At 49.3% G+C, this 21,805-nt stretch overlaps 1 protein-coding gene across 1 annotated transcript in view; it reads left to right on the top strand.

Moving 5' to 3' along the window:
- Window positions 1–21,805, top strand: part of LOC135395547 (atlastin-2-like) — a 230,070-nt gene that overhangs the window by 39,828 nt on the left and 168,437 nt on the right. Inside the window, exon 8 of the mRNA XM_064626693.1 lies at window positions 9,889–9,954. Within this exon, the coding sequence (XP_064482763.1) occupies window positions 9,889–9,954 (66 nt within the window). The remainder of the gene's footprint in view (window positions 1–9,888; window positions 9,955–21,805) is intronic.

The following is a 21,805-nucleotide window of genomic DNA, read 5'->3' as shown; positions in this document are numbered from 1 at the left end:
GAAATGGACCTCCAGGGTTTGGGTTGGTATATTTAATGGCGGCATACTCGGTCCTGTGTATTACAGCGGTGGCCTGACAGCGCAGCGTTATGCGCACGAAATACTCATGAATACAGTATTCGACTTTGTAGAAGAATTGCCCTGAAGCAAACGCGCCGCGATGTGGTTTCATCATGATATGCGCCCCACCACACTCGTCTGGCAGTGCCAAAAGATCTTTGAACAATCTCTTCGGGGATAAGTGGATTGGCAGTCATGGGCCGGTTCCCTGGCCACCGAGGTCCCCAGATCTGACCCCACTGGACTTCTACTTGTGGGGCAGAATCACGGACGCAGTGTACCAAACGGAGTCCACAACGCCAGAAGAACTGCAGAAAAAATAACCGCCCTCAGCCGTACCATCCCGCGACAAGAGCTAAAGAATGCTGCAAGAAATGTATTTTACAAACGCCAGTTGTGTATCGGCGAAGACGGCAGGCACTTGGAATACTTTTTTAAATTTTGTTTTTATCGAGAATAAAAGGTTACAAAACTGTGGTTGTGTCCAAAGCGCAATCTAACCGTGTGAATCCGCTTATCGGCGATTAATAATAGGATTGCGGTCTGTTTCACTCTTCCACTTTACCGGTTTTGTTTTCTTCTTTCTTCCTGCTTTCTTCGCAAAAGGAGGCCCTTGGGCGGAGCTTGTATCCGCGGCGAAGCGAAGGCCGCAAGAGCGCTCAACTTTGCGATAGGATTGCGGGTGCTTGTTGGGTCGCAATTTTTCGCTGAAAAACGTGCGCAAAATCAACTAATTTGGCTGCTATAGGCTATTCCAGACATGCCCTTTCCAATTCCGGCAGAAAAACGTGATGTTCCCCTGGCATTTTCCAGAAATTAATTAGCAAAACTACACTAACTAATTAATTACACTAACGAAAATCATTACAGTAGGTCGCAAAATCCTTCAGGACTCTCATAAAGCAAGTCCCATACTTTTATCAACCCTAGTTTTTTTAGCGATTTTTTCACACTTCCTCGCCGGACACCCTGTATGTACATTGACAGAATGGCGTAAATGCAGGCTAGCTGGTGGATAAATTCCATGAAAAGCAAGCATGAGCGATGTTTTGTTTACGTGTTTTGCCCATCGCTCAGGCTTGCCTATCATGGAATTTACCCTGTATGTACTTGCTGGCTTGCGCTGCGGCTTCCACAGGGTTCCGCTGTCACCGTGGAACACTGACGTCTCGCCGAGACGCACTGTTAGTGCCGACCCAAGATCGTGTCACTTCCCTACGCCGCGCTGACGAGTCCCAGGTAGGACGAAACAGCTGTACTCGGCTGGGAGTGCACGATGAAATTGTAAACATATGCTCGTCGTGCACCCATAGAGCCTTAGCTATTTCTCCTTTGTATATGTACTTGCTCGCCTGCACTGCGGCCACCACAGGTGGCCCTGTCACCGTGGAACCCCCTAACCCTTCTTATTCCACTTTCCTTTCTTTCTTAACTACTTCGCTAACTCTTTTCCTCCCATACTCCCTTCCCTTGGAAATGTAACTTGCCGCCATTATGCTGAGCAGGCAGACCACATTTATTTTTCTTAATAAACGTCACTACCACCACCACCACCAAGATCGTGTCACTTCCTTACGCCGAGCTGACGAGTCCCAAGTAGGAAGAAACAGCTGTACTTGGCTGGGAGTGCACGATAAAATAGTAAACATATGCTCGTCGTGCAGCCATAGAGCCTTAGCTATTTCTCCTTTGTATATGAACTTGCTCGCTTGCACTGCGGCCTCCACAGGTGGCGCTGTCACCGTGGAACCCCCTAACCCCTCTTATTCCTCTTTCGTGTATTTCTTAACTACTTCGCTTATTTTATTTTTCCTCCCTTGCTCCCCTCCCTTGGAAATGTACCTTGCCGCCATTATTCTGAGCAGGCAGACCACATTTCTTTTTCTTAATCAACGTCACTACCACCACCACCACCAAGATCGTGTCACTTCCCTACGCCGCGCTGACGAGTCCCAAGTAGGACGAAACAGCTGAACTTGGCTGGGAGTGCACGATGAAATAGTAAACATATGCTCGTCGTGCAGCCATAGAGCCTTAGCTATTTCTCCTTTGCATATGTACTTGCTCGCTTGTACTGCTTCCTCCACAGGTGGCGCTATCACCGTGGAACCCCTAACCCCTCGTATTCCTCTTTCCTTTCTTTCTTAACTACTTCGCTTATTCTTTTCCTCCCTTACTCCCCTCCCTTGGAAATGTAACTTGCCGCCATTATTCTGAGTAGGCAGACCACATTTCTTTTTCTTAATAAACGTCACTACCACCACCACCACCAAGATCGTGTCACTTCCCTACGCCGCGCTGACGAGTCCCAAGTAGGACGAAACAGCTGAACTTGGCTGGGAGTGCACGATGAAATAGTAAACATATGCTCGTCGTGCAGCCATAGAGCATTAGTTTCCTTTTTGTATATGTACTTGCTGGCTTGCACTGCGGCCTCAACAGGTGGCGCTGTCACCGTGGAACATTGACGTCTCGCCGAGACGCACTGTTAGTGCCGACCAAGATCGTGTCACTTCCCTACGCCGGGCTGACGAGTCCCAAATAGGATGAAACAGCTGTACTCGGCTGGGAGTGCACGATCAAATTGTAAACATATGCCTGTCGTGCAGCCATAGAGCCATAGCTATTTCTCCTTTGAACATGTACTTGCTCGCTTGCACTGCGGCCTCCACAGGTGGCGCTATCACCGTGGAACCCCTAACCCTTCTTATTCCTCTTTCCTTTCTTTCTTAACTACTTCGCTTATTCTTTTCCTCCCTTACTCCCCTCCCTTGGAAATGTAACTTGCCGCCATTATTCTGAGCAGGCAGACCACATTTCGTTTTCTTAATAAATGTCACTACCACCACAACCGCCAAGATCGTGTCACTTCCTTACGCCGCGCTGACGAGTCCCAAGTAGGACGAAACAGCTGAACTTGGCTGGGAGTGCACGATGAAATAGTAAACATATGCTCGTCGTGCAGCCATAGAGCCTTAGCTATTTCTCCTTTGTTTATGTACTTGCTCGCCTGCACTTCGGCCTCCACAGGTGGCGCTGTCACCGTGGAACCCCTAACCCCTCTTATTCCTCTTTCCTTTCTTTCTTAACTACTTCGCTTACTCTTTTCCTCCCATACTCCCTTCCCTTGGAAATGTAACTTGCCGCCATTATGCTGAGCAGGCAGACCACATTTATTTTTCTTAATAAACATCACTACCACCACCACCACCACGATCGTGTCACTTCCTTACGCCGAGCTGACGAGTCCCAAGTAGGTAGAAACAGCTGTACTTGGCTGGGAGTGCACGATGAAATAGTAAACATATGCCCGTCGTGCAGCCATAGAGCCATAGCTATTTCTCCTTTGCATATGTACTTGCTTGCTTGCACTGCGGCCTCCAGAGGTGGAGCTATCACCGTGGAACCCCTAACCCCTCTTATTCCTCTTTCCTTTCTTTCTTAACTACTTCGCTTATTCTTTTCCTCCCTTACTCCCCTCCCTTGGAAATGTAACTTGCCGCCATTATTCTGAGCAGGCAGACCACATTTCTTTTTCTTAACAAACGTCAATACTACCACCACCACCAAGATCGTGTCACTTCCCTACGCCGCGCTGACGAATCCGAAGTAGGACGAAACAGCTGAACTTGCCTGGGAGTGCACGATGAAATAATAAACATATGCTCGTCGTGCAGCCAGAGAGCCTTAGCTATTTCTCCTTTGTTTATCTACTTGCTCGCTTGCACTTCGGCCTCCACGGGTGCCGCTGCCACCGTGGAACCCCCTAACACCTCTTATTCCTCTTTCCTTTCTTTCTTAACTACTTCGCCTATTCTTTTCCTCCCTTACTCCCCTCCCTTGGAAATGTAACTTGCCGTCATTATTCTGAGTAGGCAGACCACATTTCTTTTTCTTAATAAACGTCACTACCACCACCACCACCAAGATCGTGTCACTTCCCTACGCCGCGCTGACGAGTCCCAAGTAGGACGAAACAGCTGAACTTGGCTGGGAGTGCACGATGAAATAGTAAACATATGCTCGTCGTGCAGCCATAGAGCATTAGTTTCCTTTTTGTATATGTACTTGCTGGCTTGCAATGCGGCCTCCACAGGTGGCGCTGTCACCGTGGAACATTGACGTCTCGCCGAGACGCACTGTTAGTGCCGACCAAGATCGTGTCACTTCCCTACGCCGGGCTGACGAGTCCCAAGTAGGACGAAACAGCTGAACTTGGCTGGGAGTGCACGATGAAATAGTAAACATATGCTGTCGTGCAGCCATAGAGCCATAGCTATTTCTCCTTTGCATATGTACTTGCTTGCTTGCACTGCGGCCTCCACAGGTGGCGCTATCACCGTGGAACCCCTAACCCCTCGTATTCCTCTTTCCTTTCTTTCTTAACTACTTCGCTTATTCTTTTCCTCCCTTACTCCCCTTCCTTGGAAATGTAACTTGCCGCCATTATTCTGAGCAGGCAGACCACATTTCTTTTTCTTAATAAACGTCAATACTACCACCACCACCAAGATCGTGTCACTTCCCTACACCGCGCTGACGAGTCCGAAGTAGGACGAAACAGCTGAACTTGGCTGGGAGTGCACGATGAAATAGCAAACATATGCTCGTCGTGCAGCCATAGAGCCTTAGCTATTTCTCCTTTGTTTATCTACTTGCTCGCTTGCACTTCGGCCTCCACAGGTGGCGCTGTCACCGTGGAACCCCTAACCCCTCTTATTCCCCTTTCCTTTCTTTCTTAACTACTTCTCTTACTCTTTTCCTCCCATACTCCCTTCCCTTGGAAATGTAACTTGCCGCCATTATGCCGAGCAGGCAGACCACATTTATTTTTCTTAATAAACGTCACTACCACCACCACCACCAAGATCGTGTCACTTCCTTACGCCGAGCTGACGAGTCCCAAGTAGGAAGAAACAGCTGTACTTGGCTGGGAGTGCACGATGAAATAGTAAACATATGCCCGTCGTGCAGCCATAGAGCCATAGCTATTTCTCCTTTGCATATGTACTTGCTTGCTTGCACTGCGGCCTCCAGAGGTGGAGCTATCACCGTGGAACCCCTAACCCCTCTTATTCCTCTTTCCTTTCTTTCTTAACTACTTCGCTTATTCTTTTCCTCCCTTACTCCCCTCCCTTGGAAATGTAACTTGCCGCCATTATTCTGAGCAGGCAGACCACATTTCTTTTTCTTAACAAACGTCAATACTACCACCACCACCAAGATCGTGTCACTTCCCTACGCCGCGCTGACGAATCCGAAGTAGGACGAAACAGCTGAACTTGCCTGGGAGTGCACGATGAAATAATAAACATATGCTCGTCGTGCAGCCAGAGAGCCTTAGCTATTTCTCCTTTGTTTATCTACTTGCTCGCTTGCACTTCGGCCTCCACGGGTGCCGCTGCCACCGTGGAACCCCCTAACACCTCTTATTCCTCTTTCCTTTCTTTCTTAACTACTTCGCCTATTCTTTTCCTCCCTTACTCCCCTCCCTTGGAAATGTAACTTGCCGTCATTATTCTGAGTAGGCAGACCACATTTCTTTTTCTTAATAAACGTCACTACCACCACCACCACCAAGATCGTGTCACTTCCCTACGCCGCGCTGACGAGTCCCAAGTAGGACGAAACAGCTGAACTTGGCTGGGAGTGCACGATGAAATAGTAAACATATGCTCGTCGTGCAGCCATAGAGCATTAGTTTCCTTTTTGTATATGTACTTGCTGGCTTGCAATGCGGCCTCCACAGGTGGCGCTGTCACCGTGGAACATTGACGTCTCGCCGAGACGCACTGTTAGTGCCGACCAAGATCGTGTCACTTCCCTACGCCGGGCTGACGAGTCCCAAGTAGGACGAAACAGCTGAACTTGGCTGGGAGTGCACGATGAAATAGTAAACATATGCTGTCGTGCAGCCATAGAGCCATAGCTATTTCTCCTTTGCATATGTACTTGCTTGCTTGCACTGCGGCCTCCACAGGTGGCGCTATCACCGTGGAACCCCTAACCCCTCGTATTCCTCTTTCCTTTCTTTCTTAACTACTTCGCTTATTCTTTTCCTCCCTTACTCCCCTTCCTTGGAAATGTAACTTGCCGCCATTATTCTGAGCAGGCAGACCACATTTCTTTTTCTTAATAAACGTCAATACTACCACCACCACCAAGATCGTGTCACTTCCCTACACCGCGCTGACGAGTCCGAGGTAGGACGAAACAGCTGAACTTGGCTGGGAGTGCACGATGAAATAGCAAACATATGCTCGTCGTGCAGCCATAGAGCCTTAGCTATTTCTCCTTTGTTTATCTACTTGCTCGCTTGCACTTCGGCCTCCACAGGTGGCGCTGTCACCGTGGAACCCCTAACCCCTCTTATTCCCCTTTCCTTTCTTTCTTAACTACTTCTCTTACTCTTTTCCTCCCATACTCCCTTCCCTTGGAAATGTAACTTGCCGCCATTATGCTGAGCAGGCAGACCACATTTATTTTTCTTAATAAACGTCACTACCACCACCACCACCAAGATCGTGTCACTTCCTTACGCCGAGCTGACGAGTCCCAAGTAGGAAGAAACAGCTGTACTTGGCTGGGAGTGCACGATGAAATAGTAAACATATGCCCGTCGTGCAGCCATAGAGCCATAGCTATTTCTCCTTTGCATATGTACTTGCTTGCTTGCACTGCGGCCTCCACAGGTGGCGCTATCACCGTGGAACCCGTAACCCCTCGTATTCCTCTTTCCTTTCTTTCTTAACTACTTCGCTTATTCTTTTCCTCCCTTACTCCCCTTCCTTGGAAATGTAACTTGCCGCCATTATTCTGAGCAGGCAGACCACATTTCTTTTTCTTAATAAACGTCAATACTACCACCACCACCAAGATCGTGTCACTTCCCTACACCGCGCTGACGAGTCCGAAGTAGGACGAAACAGCTGAACTTGGCTGGGAGTGCACGATGAAATAGCAAACATATGCTCGTCGTGCAGCCATAGAGCCTTAGCTATTTCTCCTTTGTTTATCTACTTGCTCGCTTGCACTTCGGCCTCCACGGGTGGCGCTGCCACCATGGAACCCCCTAACACCCTTTATTCCTCTTTTCTTTCTTTCTTAACTACTTCGCTTATTCTTTTCCTCCCTTACTCCCCTCCCTTGGAAATGTAACTTGCCGCCATTATTCTGAGTAGGCAGACCACATTTCTTTTTCTTAATAAATGTCACTACCACCACCACCGCCAAGATCGTGTCACTTCCCTACGCCGCGCTGACGAGTCCCCAGTAGGACGAAACAGCTGTACTAGGCTGGGAGTGCACGATCAAATTGTAAACATATGCCTGTCGTGCAGCCATAGAGCCATAGCTATTTCTCCTTTGTATATGTACTTGCTCGCTTGCACTGCGGCCTCCACAGGTGGCGCTATCACCGTGGAACCCCTAACCCCTCTTATTCCTCTTTCCTTTCTTTCTTAGCTACTTCGCTTATTCTTTTCCTCCCTTACTCCCCTCCCTTGGAAATGTACCTTGCCGCCATTATTCTGAGCAGGCAGACCACATTTCTTTTTCTTAATAAACGTCACTACCACTACCACCAAGATCGTGTCACTTCCCTACGCCGCGCTGACGAGTCCCAAGTAGGATGAAACAGCTGTACTTGGCTGGGAGTGCACGATCAAATTGTAAACATATGCCTGTCGTGCAGCCATAGAGCCATAGCTATTTCTCCTTTGAATATGTACTTGCTCGCTTGCACTGCGGCCTCCACAGGTGGCGCTATCACCGTGGAACCCCTAACCCCTCTTATTCCTCTTTCCTTTCTTTCTTAACTATTTCGCTTATTCTTTTCCTCCCTTACTCCCCTCCCTTGGAAATGTAACTTGCCGCCATTATTCTGAGTAGGCAGACCACATTTCTTTTTCTTAATAAATGTCACTACCACAACCACCGCCAAGATCTTGTCACTTCCCAACGCCGCGCTGACGAGTCCCAAGTAGGACGAAACAGCTGAACTTGGCTGGGAGTGCACGATGAAATAGTAAACATATGCTCGTCGTGCAGCCATAGAGCCTTAGCTATTTCTCCTTTGCATATGTACTTGCTCGCTTGTACTGCTTCCTCCACAGGTGGCGCTATCACCGTGGAACCCCTAACCCCTCATATTCCTCTTTCCTTTCTTTCTTAACTACTTCGCTTATTCTTTTCCTCCCTTACTCCCCTTCCTTGGAAATGTAACTTGCCGCCATTATTCTGAGCAGGCAGACCACATTTCTTTTTCTTAATAAACGTCAATACTACCACCACCACCAAGATCGTGTCACTTCCCTACGCCGCGCTGACGAGTCCGAAGTAGGACGAAACAGCTGAACTTGGCTGGGAGTGCACGATGAAATAGTAAACATATGCTCGTCGTGCAGCCATAGAGCATTAGTTTCCTTTTTGTATATGTACTTGCTGGCTTGCACTGCGGCCTCCACAGGTGGCGCTGTTACCGTGGAACATTGACGTCTCGCCGAGACGCACTGTTAGTGCCGACCAAGATCGTGTCACTTCCCTACGCCGGGCTGACGAGTCCCAAGTAGGATGAAACAGCTGTACTCGGCTGGGAGTGCACGATCAAATTGTAAACATATGCCTGTCGTGCAGCCATAGAGCCATAGCTATTTCTCCTTTGAATATGTACTTGCTCGCTTGTACTGCGGCCTCCACAGGTGGCGCTATCACCGTGGAACCCCTAACCCCTCTGATTCCTCTTTCCTTTCGTTCTTAACTACTTCGCTTATTCTTTTCCTCCCTTACTCCCCTCCCTTGGAAATGTAACTTGCCGCCATTATTCTGAGTAGGCAGACCACATTCCTTTTTCTTAATAAATGTCACTACCACCACCACCGCCAAGATCGTGTCACTTCCCTACGCCGCGCTGACGAGTCCCAAGTAGGACGAAACAGCTGTACTAGGCTGGGAGTGCACGATCAAATTGTAAACATATGCCCGTCGTGCAGCCATAGAGCCATAGCTATTTCTCCTTTGCATATGTTCTTGCTCGCTTGCACTGCGGCCTCCACAGGTGGCGCTATCACCGTGGAACCCCTAACCCCTCGTATTCCTCTTTCCTTTCTTTCTTAACTACTTCGCTTATTCTTTTCCTCCCTTACTCCCCTCCCTTGGAAATGTATCTTGCCGCCATTATTCTGAGGAGGCAGACCACATTTCTTTTTCTTAATAAACGTCACTACCACAACCACCACCAAGATCGTGTCACTTCCCTACGCCGGGCTGATGAGTCCCAAGTAGGACGAAACAGGTGTACTTGGCTGGCCTCATCAGGTGCAGTCGGGTCGAGGAAAAAACTGTATTTAATTTGACGGAGGCAGGGGGACTGTCTGAATAGGGTTATTTAATAAAGGCACATGTTTCACTACATCACTAAAATAATTATGAAATTTATTTAAAAATTCTTCTGGGTGCGTTAACAACATAACATTACCTACAATTGATATACCGCTGTGTGTCTTAGCATTTTCGTTCGATAAGGCACCGTCCGTTTTGCCCGTCCCAACAAATATAGTCTCGTTTTTTTTTGTTTTGTTTTTTTTCTAGAAATCGCAGATGTCCAAGTTCCACCGCTGGTCGAATTTCGGTGGAATTAGCCTCCTGTAATAATGTAGGGACAGAAAAATGACTTGTACAATATTTCGATGCCCATCCGTTCCACTTTTTTTTTTTTGCTTTTTCCTTCAACGGTGTCCACCTTTACCCTACACGAAAATGGCATAGACTAACACTCGACAGTATCACAACATAAACGATGTACTAATGATCGGTGTGTTCTGTACGCAGGGTTCTGCTTCGTACAATGCCGGCACGGAGGAGGCGGCTTCCGGAGAGAGCGCAGTGGTCAAGTCGGTAAGCGCGTCGCAATATTCATTTAGATGTCCGAGCTATCACTTCAGCACGACAACAATAACAATACATGATGGAAAAGTGATTATGGTATGGGATGTTTCCCCGTGGTGGCCACTGGGCCCTACCCCACTTCACAGAGGTTAATATGAGAGGATGAATTTATGGTGAGGCCGAACGGATGACAGGTCGAAGTATTGTTTAGAGCTCTTCGAGGAGGCTAGCTTGAACGAAAGCAAAAAGGGAGACCAGAGCCCGACACTGATGCGCGGGGAGCTCCATGGCCAAGGTCCTTGGAGAAGCTCAATTATCTATTTATTTATTTATTTCCATAAGTTGAGGACCCCAAAGGGGGTATTACACAACCGAGTGGGAAGACATAAACAAGGAAAAAGACAAGCAAGCCAAGCATACAAAAAAACAAAAAAACAGACAAACAGCAAAACATATTTCAACAGGTATACAACCAATATACAACAGAATAGATGCGCAGTACTCATCCAGAAATTACATTGTATGAGGTGAGAAAAAAAAAAGAAAAAGGTGGCGGAAAGTGACCCTGGAGCGATCATGAGATATAGAGTACGTTTTGTAGTGTTGGGTGATGGCAGCCTTAAAGCGGGCAGGGTCTTGCATGAAAACGAGCGACCCTGGCAGGTGATTCCAGTCCCGAATTGTTTTAGGAATGAAGGAGTACACGAAAGATATAGTATGACATTGTGGAGTTGTAATCTTGTGAGCGTGGTCGTGACGTGAAGAGACGTATTCCGCAGGTGGGAAAAGATGATCACGAGTGTTTCTGTTATAGAGTAACTTATGGAAAAGACACAGACGGGAGACCGTTAGTCTGAATGTGAGATGGTAAATGCCAAGGTCTTGTTTTAGTCCCGAGGCGTTACAATCCGATGAATAATTGGAGGTAATGAAGCGTGCGGCCCTGTTCTCAACTGATTCCAGGGCACGTATCAAATACTCCTGGTGTGGATCCCAAACAGCAGAGGCGTATTCTATTCGTCACTAGAGCTACCTCTTAACGGTATATGGGAGTCCGTACTTGGGTTGACAACTTTACCGCAACTTTCTAGGGTTATTATTTAAGAGAGGAGGCAAGGTTACGCTGAAAAACGTGCGCTTCGCATTTTTAACGGCAAGGGTATACCCTTTTGCGGCTACCCTGTACGTGTCCCAGGCAGAGTCACTTTTGCGTGTCTTCGCTTTGCGGTGCGCACGCTTCTTTTTGTTGGCCAAGCGATTCAACGTGCGGTCGTACCAGGGAGCGTTCTGGGATGGCCGTATCGTAATTTTGGGGATGTATTTCTTAGTTCGATTCCTAAGAGCAGCCTTGAAGGCACACCAATTATCCTGAACAGATCGCATCGGAAACAGGCGGACAGACTCATCGAAAAACGTACCTAGCTCCCTGTTTATGACGACATAATTCCCTTTGTTGTAGTCCACTATATCGAATTTAATATTCTTACGTTCAGTATAGGGTACTTTTATGGAGGTGTGTATGAATCTGTGGTCGCTGAGGCCATCAAAAATTACTACTGAAGAAAATAGCTCTGGCAATGTGGTAAGCACTCAATCAAGGATGGCCTGACAGGTTCCAGAAATGCGCGTAGCCTCGGTGACCAACTGCTGCAGACCAAATGACACGGACCAGATCACAGAAATCGGAAGACGAAACCGCGAAGGCTTTTGCTTATAGACGTCATTGCAGTCGATATCGGGGAAATTGTAGTCACCGAACAGCATTATTTTGTGAGATGGAAAACTGCTTTTCACAAAGGCAAGGGCTTTATGAAGCTCAGCGACAAGAGAAACATCATCAGGCGGGCGGTAACAAACTCCAAATAGTATCTTGTTGTGGGAGTGACCAAGTAAAGACCATACCATCTCAATGTTCCTAGGGACGTCAATGGGGCGAGATGGTACTTCATTTTTGATGCCAAGCAACACCCCTACACCACGCCTTTCAACACGGTCGTAACGGTATACTCTAAAACCCGGCAGTATTTCAGCATCATGCCAGGTGTTAACCATGTCTCGGTCAGAACGACAATAGCAGCTCCCGTTGTTCCCATAAGAGATAACAGGTCTTCACGCTCGGGTACAATGCTTCTAATATTTGAAAAGATAAGTGACAAACCATAGTGATGAGACAAGGAACTAGTGACATTCAGTGATTGCTAATCGCTAGTTATTTCGGCTGAATCTGGGTTTGTTTCCAGAGACAGCAAGCTCCGTCATTCAATATTTGTGACCTCTCGAACAAATTGTGTTTCCCCGTCGTACATATAACAATTGCTACCAACCAGCAGCTTATTTAAATGGAGGCGAAAAGGTTGACCCTGCGAGCGTCCGAAGGCAGTCAGGTTCTTTCTTGCAGTCCGGACAGCGGGAGTGAAATCCTCAGACACGGCTTGACTACTGTCCTCTGACAAGAGAATTCTTAGAATGGTATCCTTAACCTTAAAGTTAGCGAACTTCACGATTATTGGACGTATCCTTGCCTCGTGAAAACGCCCTAGGCGATGGGCTCTATCGACACGACATGCCAGCTGAGACCACAACATCCAGGCTATCTTGGCACAGCTTTCTAATTTTTTCCTCTGATTCCGCCCACGTTTCATTACTAGCGTCTTCAATACCATAGAACAGCAGCTTGTTCCTTCTGGGCCTCTAGGGCTCTCAAGGTTATCAATGCGTGATCCTGTGGCGGCCCGTCGGTGATGTCGAAGTTCCGATTCTACTGTTGTAGCAAGCACTTCTTTAGCTTAGCTCCTGCAATCTGGTGACCCGAAAAGAACTCGCCCATGGAGAATCCCGGCGCCTCAGGCACATCTGAGGAACCTCATTTTCGTCCTGCCCGCTCTCCCGCGCCTGCCCAAGCCATCCAGCCATTACCACCAGTGATGAGCCACATCGACGTTCGGCTGCCTCCATTCTGGCACTGGAGCCCGTACATCTGCTTCCAGCAAGCTCAGGCTCAATTTCTCCTCGCTGGCATTACCAACCAGTTGACCCAGTACAGGCACATCGTCGCTTTTGTGGCACCCGAGATCGCCATGGCTGTCTCCGACTTCATATCGGGCCCGCCCGGCACCACTCCATACGACCGCCTCAAGGCAGCCGTTCTCCAACGAACGACACTATCTGAACGCAAGCGGCTTCCGCAATTGTTAACGGCTGAAGAGCTTGGCGACCGAACACCGTCTGCGGTGTTCTCCGCTCAAAGCATTTGACATTTCTTTTTGACATTTTGACATTTCTGGACACCATCGGACTTCGATCGTTATTGTGAAGGGGAAGTCCCTAGAGGGTAGTCGGGTAGGGTAGCAGTGGGTAGTCCGCAGGTAGACCCCAGTAGGGGTCCCCACTAGCACTGGGGTAGAGTATCGCCACTGGCGATGAACCTCCCCGCTCTCCAAAGTCAAAGTAAAGTTGTTGTTGTTGTATTCGAACACAGTCTTAGCTGCTCAGAGCCCTGCAGAACGTTCTCGCTGACAGAGCAGCCACTTTTGATGAATCCTGCTCCAGGAATTGTTCCTGCAGAGGTTCCCGTCCACTCTTCAGATGGTCCTCTCCACTGCCGGCGGTTTGCCAGTTGCCCAGCTGGCTGTGCGTGCAGACAAGGTGATGGAGGGTGCCCTCTCTGGATTAAGCATAGCTGCAGTCTCTGGCAGCAACAGACCGCTTAGCGGTCCAGATCGCTCTCTGCACGACTGCCACCCACCCTCACCCTCTCCAGCTGAGTTCGTGGCAGAGGTAGCTGCCATGCGAACTGAGGTCCAGCGCCTTTCCGAGACTGTGGGTGCCGTGCATTCTCCGGTCAACCGTCCGCGATCTCCACGCAGATCCTCTCGCTCACGCCGTTACCGGCAGTTCTCCCTACGGCGACAAAGCCCATCACCACACGACACTACCAACCCACCTCCGTGTTGGTATCACGAGCGCTTCGGCGACGCGGCTATCCGGTGCACACGTCCTTGTTGCTGGTTGGGAAATGCCCCCGGGAACCGTTGATGGCGGCCAGCGTTTCCCCGTCTCAAGCAGCAAGTCGCCTATTCTTTGTTGTCGACCGCACCACAAAGACAAGGTTTCTTGTTGACATCGGGGCTGCCGTCACTGTCATACCAGCGTCCTCCTATGATCGGCGGTGTGAGCCGTTATTCCATCTTATGGCAGTCAACAACACCGCCATTCCCGTTTACAAGGAACAATTCATCCGCCTAAACCTCGGCCAACGAAGAATATTCCCGTGGGTGTTCCTCGTCGCTAATGTCACGCAGCCGATCCTCGGGGCAGACTTCTTGCACCACTTCGGCCTTTCTGTTAATGTCGCCCGTCATCTGCTCGTCGACGACAGCACCCGCCTCTGTGTCCGAGCCATCGCCACCATTCTTCGCCGCCATTTGCCATCCGTGACGTTTGCAACCTCTCTGTGTCGTCGCCTTACGTAGATCTCCTTCACGAGTACCCTTCGCTTATGCAGCCCCCGAACTGGACGAAGTCCGTACATCATGATGTTGTTCACCGCATCGAGACCAAGGGTGCACCCGTGTTCTCACGTCCACGTCCCCTGGGAAGCTAAAAAATTGAGAAGGGTGAGTTTCAGCAGATGCTGGACATCGGCATCGCACGACCTTCTCCTGTTAGTTGGTCCTCGGCTCTTCATATGGTCCCCCAAAAGACCGGGGACTGCAGGCCCTGCGGGGACTATCGCGCTTTGAACCTAGTTACCGTTCCGGATCGATATCCTCTGCCACGTCTGCAAGATTTTACGGCCCACCTCCACGGCATGAAGACTTTTTCAAAGATCGATCTTACGAAGCCCTGCCACCAAGTACCAGTTGCTCCCGAGAACATTCCGACGACTGCAATCACCACCCCGTTCGGTCTCTTCGAATTCCTCCGCATGCCGTTCGGCCTTCGTAACGCTGCGCAGACGTTTCTGCGATTTATAGACACGGTGACCAGAGGCGTCCCATTCGTCTTCGCGTACATAGATGATATATCCTTGTCGCAAGTCCGGACCCTGCTGAACATCTGGAACGCCTTCGGCTACCCTTTTCGCGTCTCGCTGCACATGACCTCGTAGTGAATGTCGGGAAGTCTGAGTTTGGCGTCTCTTTGAAGTTCCTTGGCCACCATGTCTCCGATGCTGGCGTATCGCCACTTCCCCAGAAAGTCGCCGCCATCGCCGACTTCCCCCGACTGGAGTCCGTGCCCCAACTTCGACGCTTTTTGGGACTCGTCAACTTTTATCAACGCTTTATTCCTCACTGTGCGAGTGTCCTCCACCCTCTTCAAGCCCTCCTGCCACAAGGCCACTCTTCCCACGAGGGCATGCGCTCAAGGCCCTCTTCGAAGTCCGCCGACTCGTCTCCCACCATTGTTTGGACGGACACGGCTTTGGACGCTTTCCGATCCGTGAAATCGCTGTTGTCCTCTGCAACGCTCCTCGCCCATCCCACCCCTGGAGCTGTCACCGCCTTTATGGTTGACGCCTCAGGCACGGCCGTTGGCGCGGCGCTCTAGCAGAAAGTTGGGGCAGAATGGCGGTCTCTTGCCTTCTTTTCCAAGGTCCTCAAGCCCACCGAAACCCGGTATAGTACCTTCGGCCGAGAGCTCCTTGCCGCGTATCAAGCATTTCCGCTATTTCTTGGAGGGCCGCGATTTCACCATCTTGACGGATCATAAGCCCCTGATCGACATATGCGTTGCTTTCGCCTCCTAACCGCTATTCCCCTCGAGAGACACGTCATCTAGCTTTCTTGACCGAATTTACCTCTCGCATCGAGGATGTACCCGCATCGCAGAATGGTCCAGCTGACGCCCTAAGTCGCATCGCGGCTTTTGACGTGCTATCGTCTGAAGCCCTGACTCGAGCCCAGTCGGATGAACCCGAACTTGAAGCCCTTCGGTCTTCCTCCACTTCCCTGCGCCTGCAAGATGTCGCCATACCTGACACGGGCCTATGTCTCACCCCGGAGTACGACCGACTCAACGGCTCGTAGCAGCACGTTTCGTCTGGCCGAAGATGCGCTCAGACATCCGCACGTGGGTCTCCTCCTGTTCTGCATGCCAGAGGTCCAACGTTACCGGGCACACATCTGCCCCACTTGGACTCTTTTTATCGCCCGACTCCCGTTTTGACCATGTCCACGTGGACATAATCGGGCCGCTATTGACTGCTATTGACCGATTCACCCGTTTGTCCGAGGCGGCCCCCATGCCTGACGCCACCGCCGCCACCGTCGCCGCAAATTTTCTATCCATTTGGATTTCTTGTTTTGGTGTACCTTCGGTGGTGACCACCGACCGCGGCGCCCAGTTTGAAGCGAAGCTTTTCTTCGAATTCCTTAAGCTCCTGGGAACACGGCGCATCCGCACCACTTACAACGAGCCATGGTCATACTCACTGCGTCACTCCGCCTCACGTTTCGCGACGGTTCTCCTCGGGCATTCACCAGCGGCACGTTCCCGAGCCACACGCTCCTGTACCGCACGCGATACGCCGCATCGACCGCTCCACCTGCATCTGCTACGCTAGCGGTCCAAAAACCCTACCCGCTTCGCCTTCGCATGGCCTTGGATACAGGGTGCTGGCAGCCCATCCAATGGCGCTTAAGAGGCACCGGGACGAACGTTCCACCGGGGACCCACACGGAGGCCACCGAGTTCTACTCCCGGTCTCCCCGTGCTTCGTGATGATCCTCCCCGGCACTCTCCTTGGCTACACTACTAGCTCACAGCTCACGAACCGGTCGCGTTTCTGTCGTCCCATCCTGGATTACGTGCTGCCTACCTGACTGCTCTGCTCTGCTCTCCGCTTCGGCTCTCCCCGGAACCCTCCCGGCCAGCGCTTGTCCGCACCATTCATCCGCCACTTCTGCCCACTCAGCACAAGACACAAGACCAGCCGTCCCTGTTCCACGTGTCGCCCGTCTTCCTCCTCTTCGCGTATCGATGCGGACATCAACCGCTCGCTCTACACCGCTCCACGTCCGAGGGTGTGAGTGATGTGGCGGCTCGTGGGCGATGGCGAAGACGTACATCCGCTAGCGCGCGCCACAGCACCTGCGAGTCAGATCTACCGACACCGTCATAGCGTGAGGCCACGACCATCTGTCCGCTGGGACGTTCCATCATCGCCCGTCAGGACTCATCTGGAGGAAGACCATCGTCCTCTACAATCTAAGCGAAGCCATTTTCGATGGGATGGCTGACCCTGTGGAAAAGGAGTGCAAGTTGGCGTTGAAGCGTCCGCCGTTCACACGTGTGTGGGTCGTAGGGTTCGACGATATGAGGAATTGTACTTGGGAGGTAGCAATCTGGCCACAACCTTGCGTAACTGTAGCACAGCTTAACCAGGAACTAAGGTGTGAGGGTGTCGTTGAGGCGAGTGATGTCATGGCACCAATGCCACGCGAAGGATGACACCAACGCAGAGAAGTAGAAGCGTCTATCTCTGGTGGAGGGGTTGATAGACACTTCAGCCCAGTCCCATCGTGCATTGTAGAAAAGCAGAGACTGCGAATATATCTGCGAACTATTAGCCCAGTGTTGAAACAGTCCGGTCGTCTCCTGTTCACAACTACTCGAATGCGTTCTCGGCAGGGAAGGGGGGAGCCGTACTGACACTTGTTTAGAAGAGTGCTAACGGACGGTTACTTCGTCAGAGAAGCTTTCGAGAACAGATAACAGATCATAAAGCTTGTCGGTCTGCTTTGTCTGGTTTCAGAATTGCTACTGCATTTGATTTGAGTGGAATGCTACATTCACTCAAGTGCTACATTCACTAGCTACATTTACTCACTTGAGTGGAAGCTTACATTCACTCCATTGAACATTGTCAACAAAGAAAAAAGAAAGAGAAGGACTGTGCAGCTGTGTAGGACAGCCTAAGTGACCGTAACCTCTGCCCTGCTTCTCGCGCTGCCCTCTGAGGTATTGCTGTTGATATTGAGTCAAGCACATGATACGTGTGGTTCCTGTGCAGTGTCATCCACGCTATGGAATGGATGAACAGATTGGGCTAAGTTTGTTTTTAGTTCTAGCTCTGGGAACTTCATCGGATCACTGTTGTATCTGACATGCGCATTCCAGTTGTCTCGAACATTCATTGGACTGGCTGCGATGGCTCTCTTCAAAGACTCAGATGAACTATGAAAAATGTGGCATATTCGTTGCCTGAAGTGACGGGCGAACAGCGGGGCGAACTCAAGAGAGAATATGAAGGTACTCATGACCTGTGTGGTTCGACAAACTGTTGCTTGTTGGACGAGGTACATAGCTTGTGGAAGACTCGACAGCGATCAGGGATGACGACACGACGTTTATTCGCCGAGAGCAAGTGAAGGAATGAGTGAGCTCTAGCCGCGCGGCAGCGACCACGAATGGTGACGCGAGCGATGACGTAATGAGCTGTCGTCTTCTTTGGGACATTCAACAGCTTACCGCCCGCGATATACGCCGGACGCGTATTTCCAAACCCGCTCCTGAACAACAGATCGCCGCCGCCGTCTCCAGTCAGCGCGCCGCCGGCGGTATACTGCGTATTCCGGCGGCACCAGGAAAACCTGAAATGTCATGGCGGCCGCTATATTTGTGTTCGGAAGGTCGGAGGTTCGGAACGTGTTACTGGACGGCATAATCACTGAATAGTAACTAATAATTGTTTTATAGGTTTCTTTGGATGGCAATAAGGAATGCAAAAGTTCTTCGAACATTTATGTGTCTTCCTTTTGAGAACGTGAGACCATGGATAGTCAACGTTTTCAGTGAAAGTGACGATGTGGTGCTGCTTCGTGTCTCCGGTTTGCGATGGCATAATTGACAATTGTCGTTCAAATTATTTTGAGAAACATAACGCGAACAGTGAAAAACCGAATTCAGTTTCAAGCTTTGTTGTATTTAAGCACCTCGATCGACTGTGTAGCAATAGGAGAAATAACCGTCGTCAATCGCGTCCTAATGTGCTTTACTTGAATTATTTATAGTGACCAGTGGAGTTGTTGATGAGGCACGTTGGAATTCAATTATTAAAGAAATGAACCGTCGTCGAATTATGACATGGTCATGGCGTCCCTGCGAGAACAGCAAGACATAGTGCATGTACTGAGGTCTGTACGTAGTGGCATATACACAACACTTAAGTGTGTACGGGTACGTTTCGAACAGCCCGCAGATTACCTTTAGTCCCCTGATACACACAAAACACAATAATTTAGTTACATAACAGTGGCTGACATTACAAAATCCACTTGTTCAAAGGTTCCAGGAAGCGGGGCAAACGGTCGCAATTGCTGACGTTTATCAGATAAATCAGAAGCAAATGGAAAAAAATATATATGAGCGTGTGCACCACAGTTCTGTAATGCAGCGTGCAAGTTCTTCGTGTGCATATTGACATTGCACGTTGTCAACACAAGAAGCAAAATACCCTGTTACACTGAAGTGAAGTATGTACTAGATAAGTTAGAAGTGTTGGTAATCTGAGACCTGTACTTCTATTTTATTATCTCAACTTGGTACATGCTTAACATTAGCATCGGACACTGGACAACTTCTGATATTCACGCTTGCTCGTGCAACAATGACCTGCTCTCAATAGATGTTCTGAAGCTCCCTGGCAGGACAATTTGCCGGAAGCCATAATGCTATACAAACTCATCACTCTCCCTTTGTGGCCCTTTACAACAAGCCAATACATGACGTTTGGCGTGGCAAGTTTGGCGTTGAGGATCAGAATAGTCTCAGTATTTTGTACAAAACTTGATTTTAAAATTACTGTTTTCAGAGCTTATCGGATAAAATTAAAGCCGTATCCCTAGTCATGCGACACTACCATCATAATGTGCTGTGTTGTCACATCAGACTGTGGTAATAAAAAGTTACTGTAGGGGCAAAACACGGGTGAAGGCTCTTCAAGCGTTGGAGGGTGTGTGCAATAAACGGAAAGGTTTTTGTACCAAAAGAAATGTGCAGGTACTATGATATGCATGTAGACCAAGCAAGTAATTCACTCTGCAACATATAGTGACCTCGTGGAAAGGACACAGCTGTGCAAGATTACAATATCAGCCTGTAAGTACTTTAGATTGTGAAAGCTGGGATACGTTAGGAAACATGGTGAAGTGACAAAGATAACTAACATACGAAATGAACAGAGATGACACATTACTCATCTGGCATGAATAAGTATGGTGTGTTTTAGCGTATGGTAGCGTATGCTGTTTTTTACAGGGCTGCTGTTCTCTTAGAATTGCTAACACAGCATCCTGTGGCAGTTAAACCACAATTTATGTGTATACGTGTATGTGCTGTAAGCAGGTTGGTATGGCAGGTTGGCAGACATGATGGTTTGAGTATGATTAAGATGAGGTTAATTGCATCTGCAATGCAGCTACACGTACTAATATTTAATTGACCACCTTCAGGTGCTACCAGTGCATCAAAAGCTGTGGATGTGCTCGTGTAACACGCAGCAAATGTGTGTGGGTTTTGTCTTCTTTCAGCTACTTCCTCCTCCTTCAAATAACTGGATGGTTTCTGGGCCTATGTGGTCATGATGGAACTTGTTTTCCTGAGATCCCATGCGCGGGAGGTGGGTGGGGAAGAGGGCTGCAAAAAATCGAGCTCATACACGGCTCAGGTCGAGCATGTCTGCTAACTCCATCACGGAGGGGGTGGGGGAGGGGAATTTATTGGCAGAAAAAGAAAGAAAGAAAGGGGATCACCCGTGGGATCAGTGCAATAGCTAGGAGACAGAAGTAGCCAGACAGAGTACAACAATTTGAACGTTAATTTCAAATACGAAATAGTACCCGCACATGAAAGTATCTGAAAGTTCATCCAGGGCTATGGAACAATCCAATATCCTAACACTTTGCGGCAGAGGCCGTGCAACGATTTCTGACCTGACACGGGCTAGGCTCGACGTTGACTGTCACTCTTTGACTGTGACTACTCCAGGGTTCCAGTGACCACGTATTTCAGTGTCCATTGTACATGGGTCATACAGATGGGGATGGATTAGAAATTATAGGCCCTTCGGATATGCTTCGAAATTTTTTACATTTTGCCGTTTCTCGGCAACGCAATCCCTTGTCCGTGCCAAGGCTCGCTCCTGATTTTTTGTTTCATACTACGTTTGCTGTCGCCACTCCTGCTGCGCTTTCCGTCAGCGATTATATAATAGAGGATACATATCCTTAGTCAGCATAATGTACAGCATGCCATGTCACTCACCTGTAACTGCTCACATGAAAAGGCAGCCATTTAATTAACGATGAACAGAAGGTTCGTTACGCACCGCACCAAGCTAACCACGTGAAAACGAAAGAAAAAAAATGATTGTGTTCAAACGACCTTGTTATATGGGCCAGGGAGCCTGGGGCCAGGGGGGGGGAACTGCCCTTCTTGCCCCCGTTGACGGCGCCCCTGGCCCCATGCCCGGCTTCACTCCCCACCCACGCCCACTCTCACCGGCCTTGCCTGCAGCCACAGCAAACGAATGCGGATCAGCAGGTCGTCGTAGCTCTCACCAACCTGACAACCTTTCCGCTTATTTTACCTCTACATATCCCCCCTACACACGCAAAAAAAGCACGACATTGGGAGTCTTTAAGTGTGGTCCACAATTCATTTGAGCTGCTATACGACACGAAAGGGAGATTTTTAGCCTGGAAAGCGTCGGTGGTGTCTCGTGAGCCATTTTTAGTACATGTCTGAATAAGATCAAAAACTGTGGAGGTCTAGTAGACTTCCAAATTGAGATGTCTACTAAATGTATAACACCGTAGAGGTCTAGTAGATACCTAGATGCAGACATTTACTGAACATC

This window comes from Ornithodoros turicata, chromosome 1 (assembly GCF_037126465.1).
Source record: "Ornithodoros turicata isolate Travis chromosome 1, ASM3712646v1, whole genome shotgun sequence".
Classification (NCBI taxonomy): domain Eukaryota; kingdom Metazoa; phylum Arthropoda; class Arachnida; order Ixodida; family Argasidae; genus Ornithodoros; species Ornithodoros turicata.
Note: the sequence above shows the minus strand (reverse complement) of the source record. Positions and strands in the feature narration are given on the sequence as shown.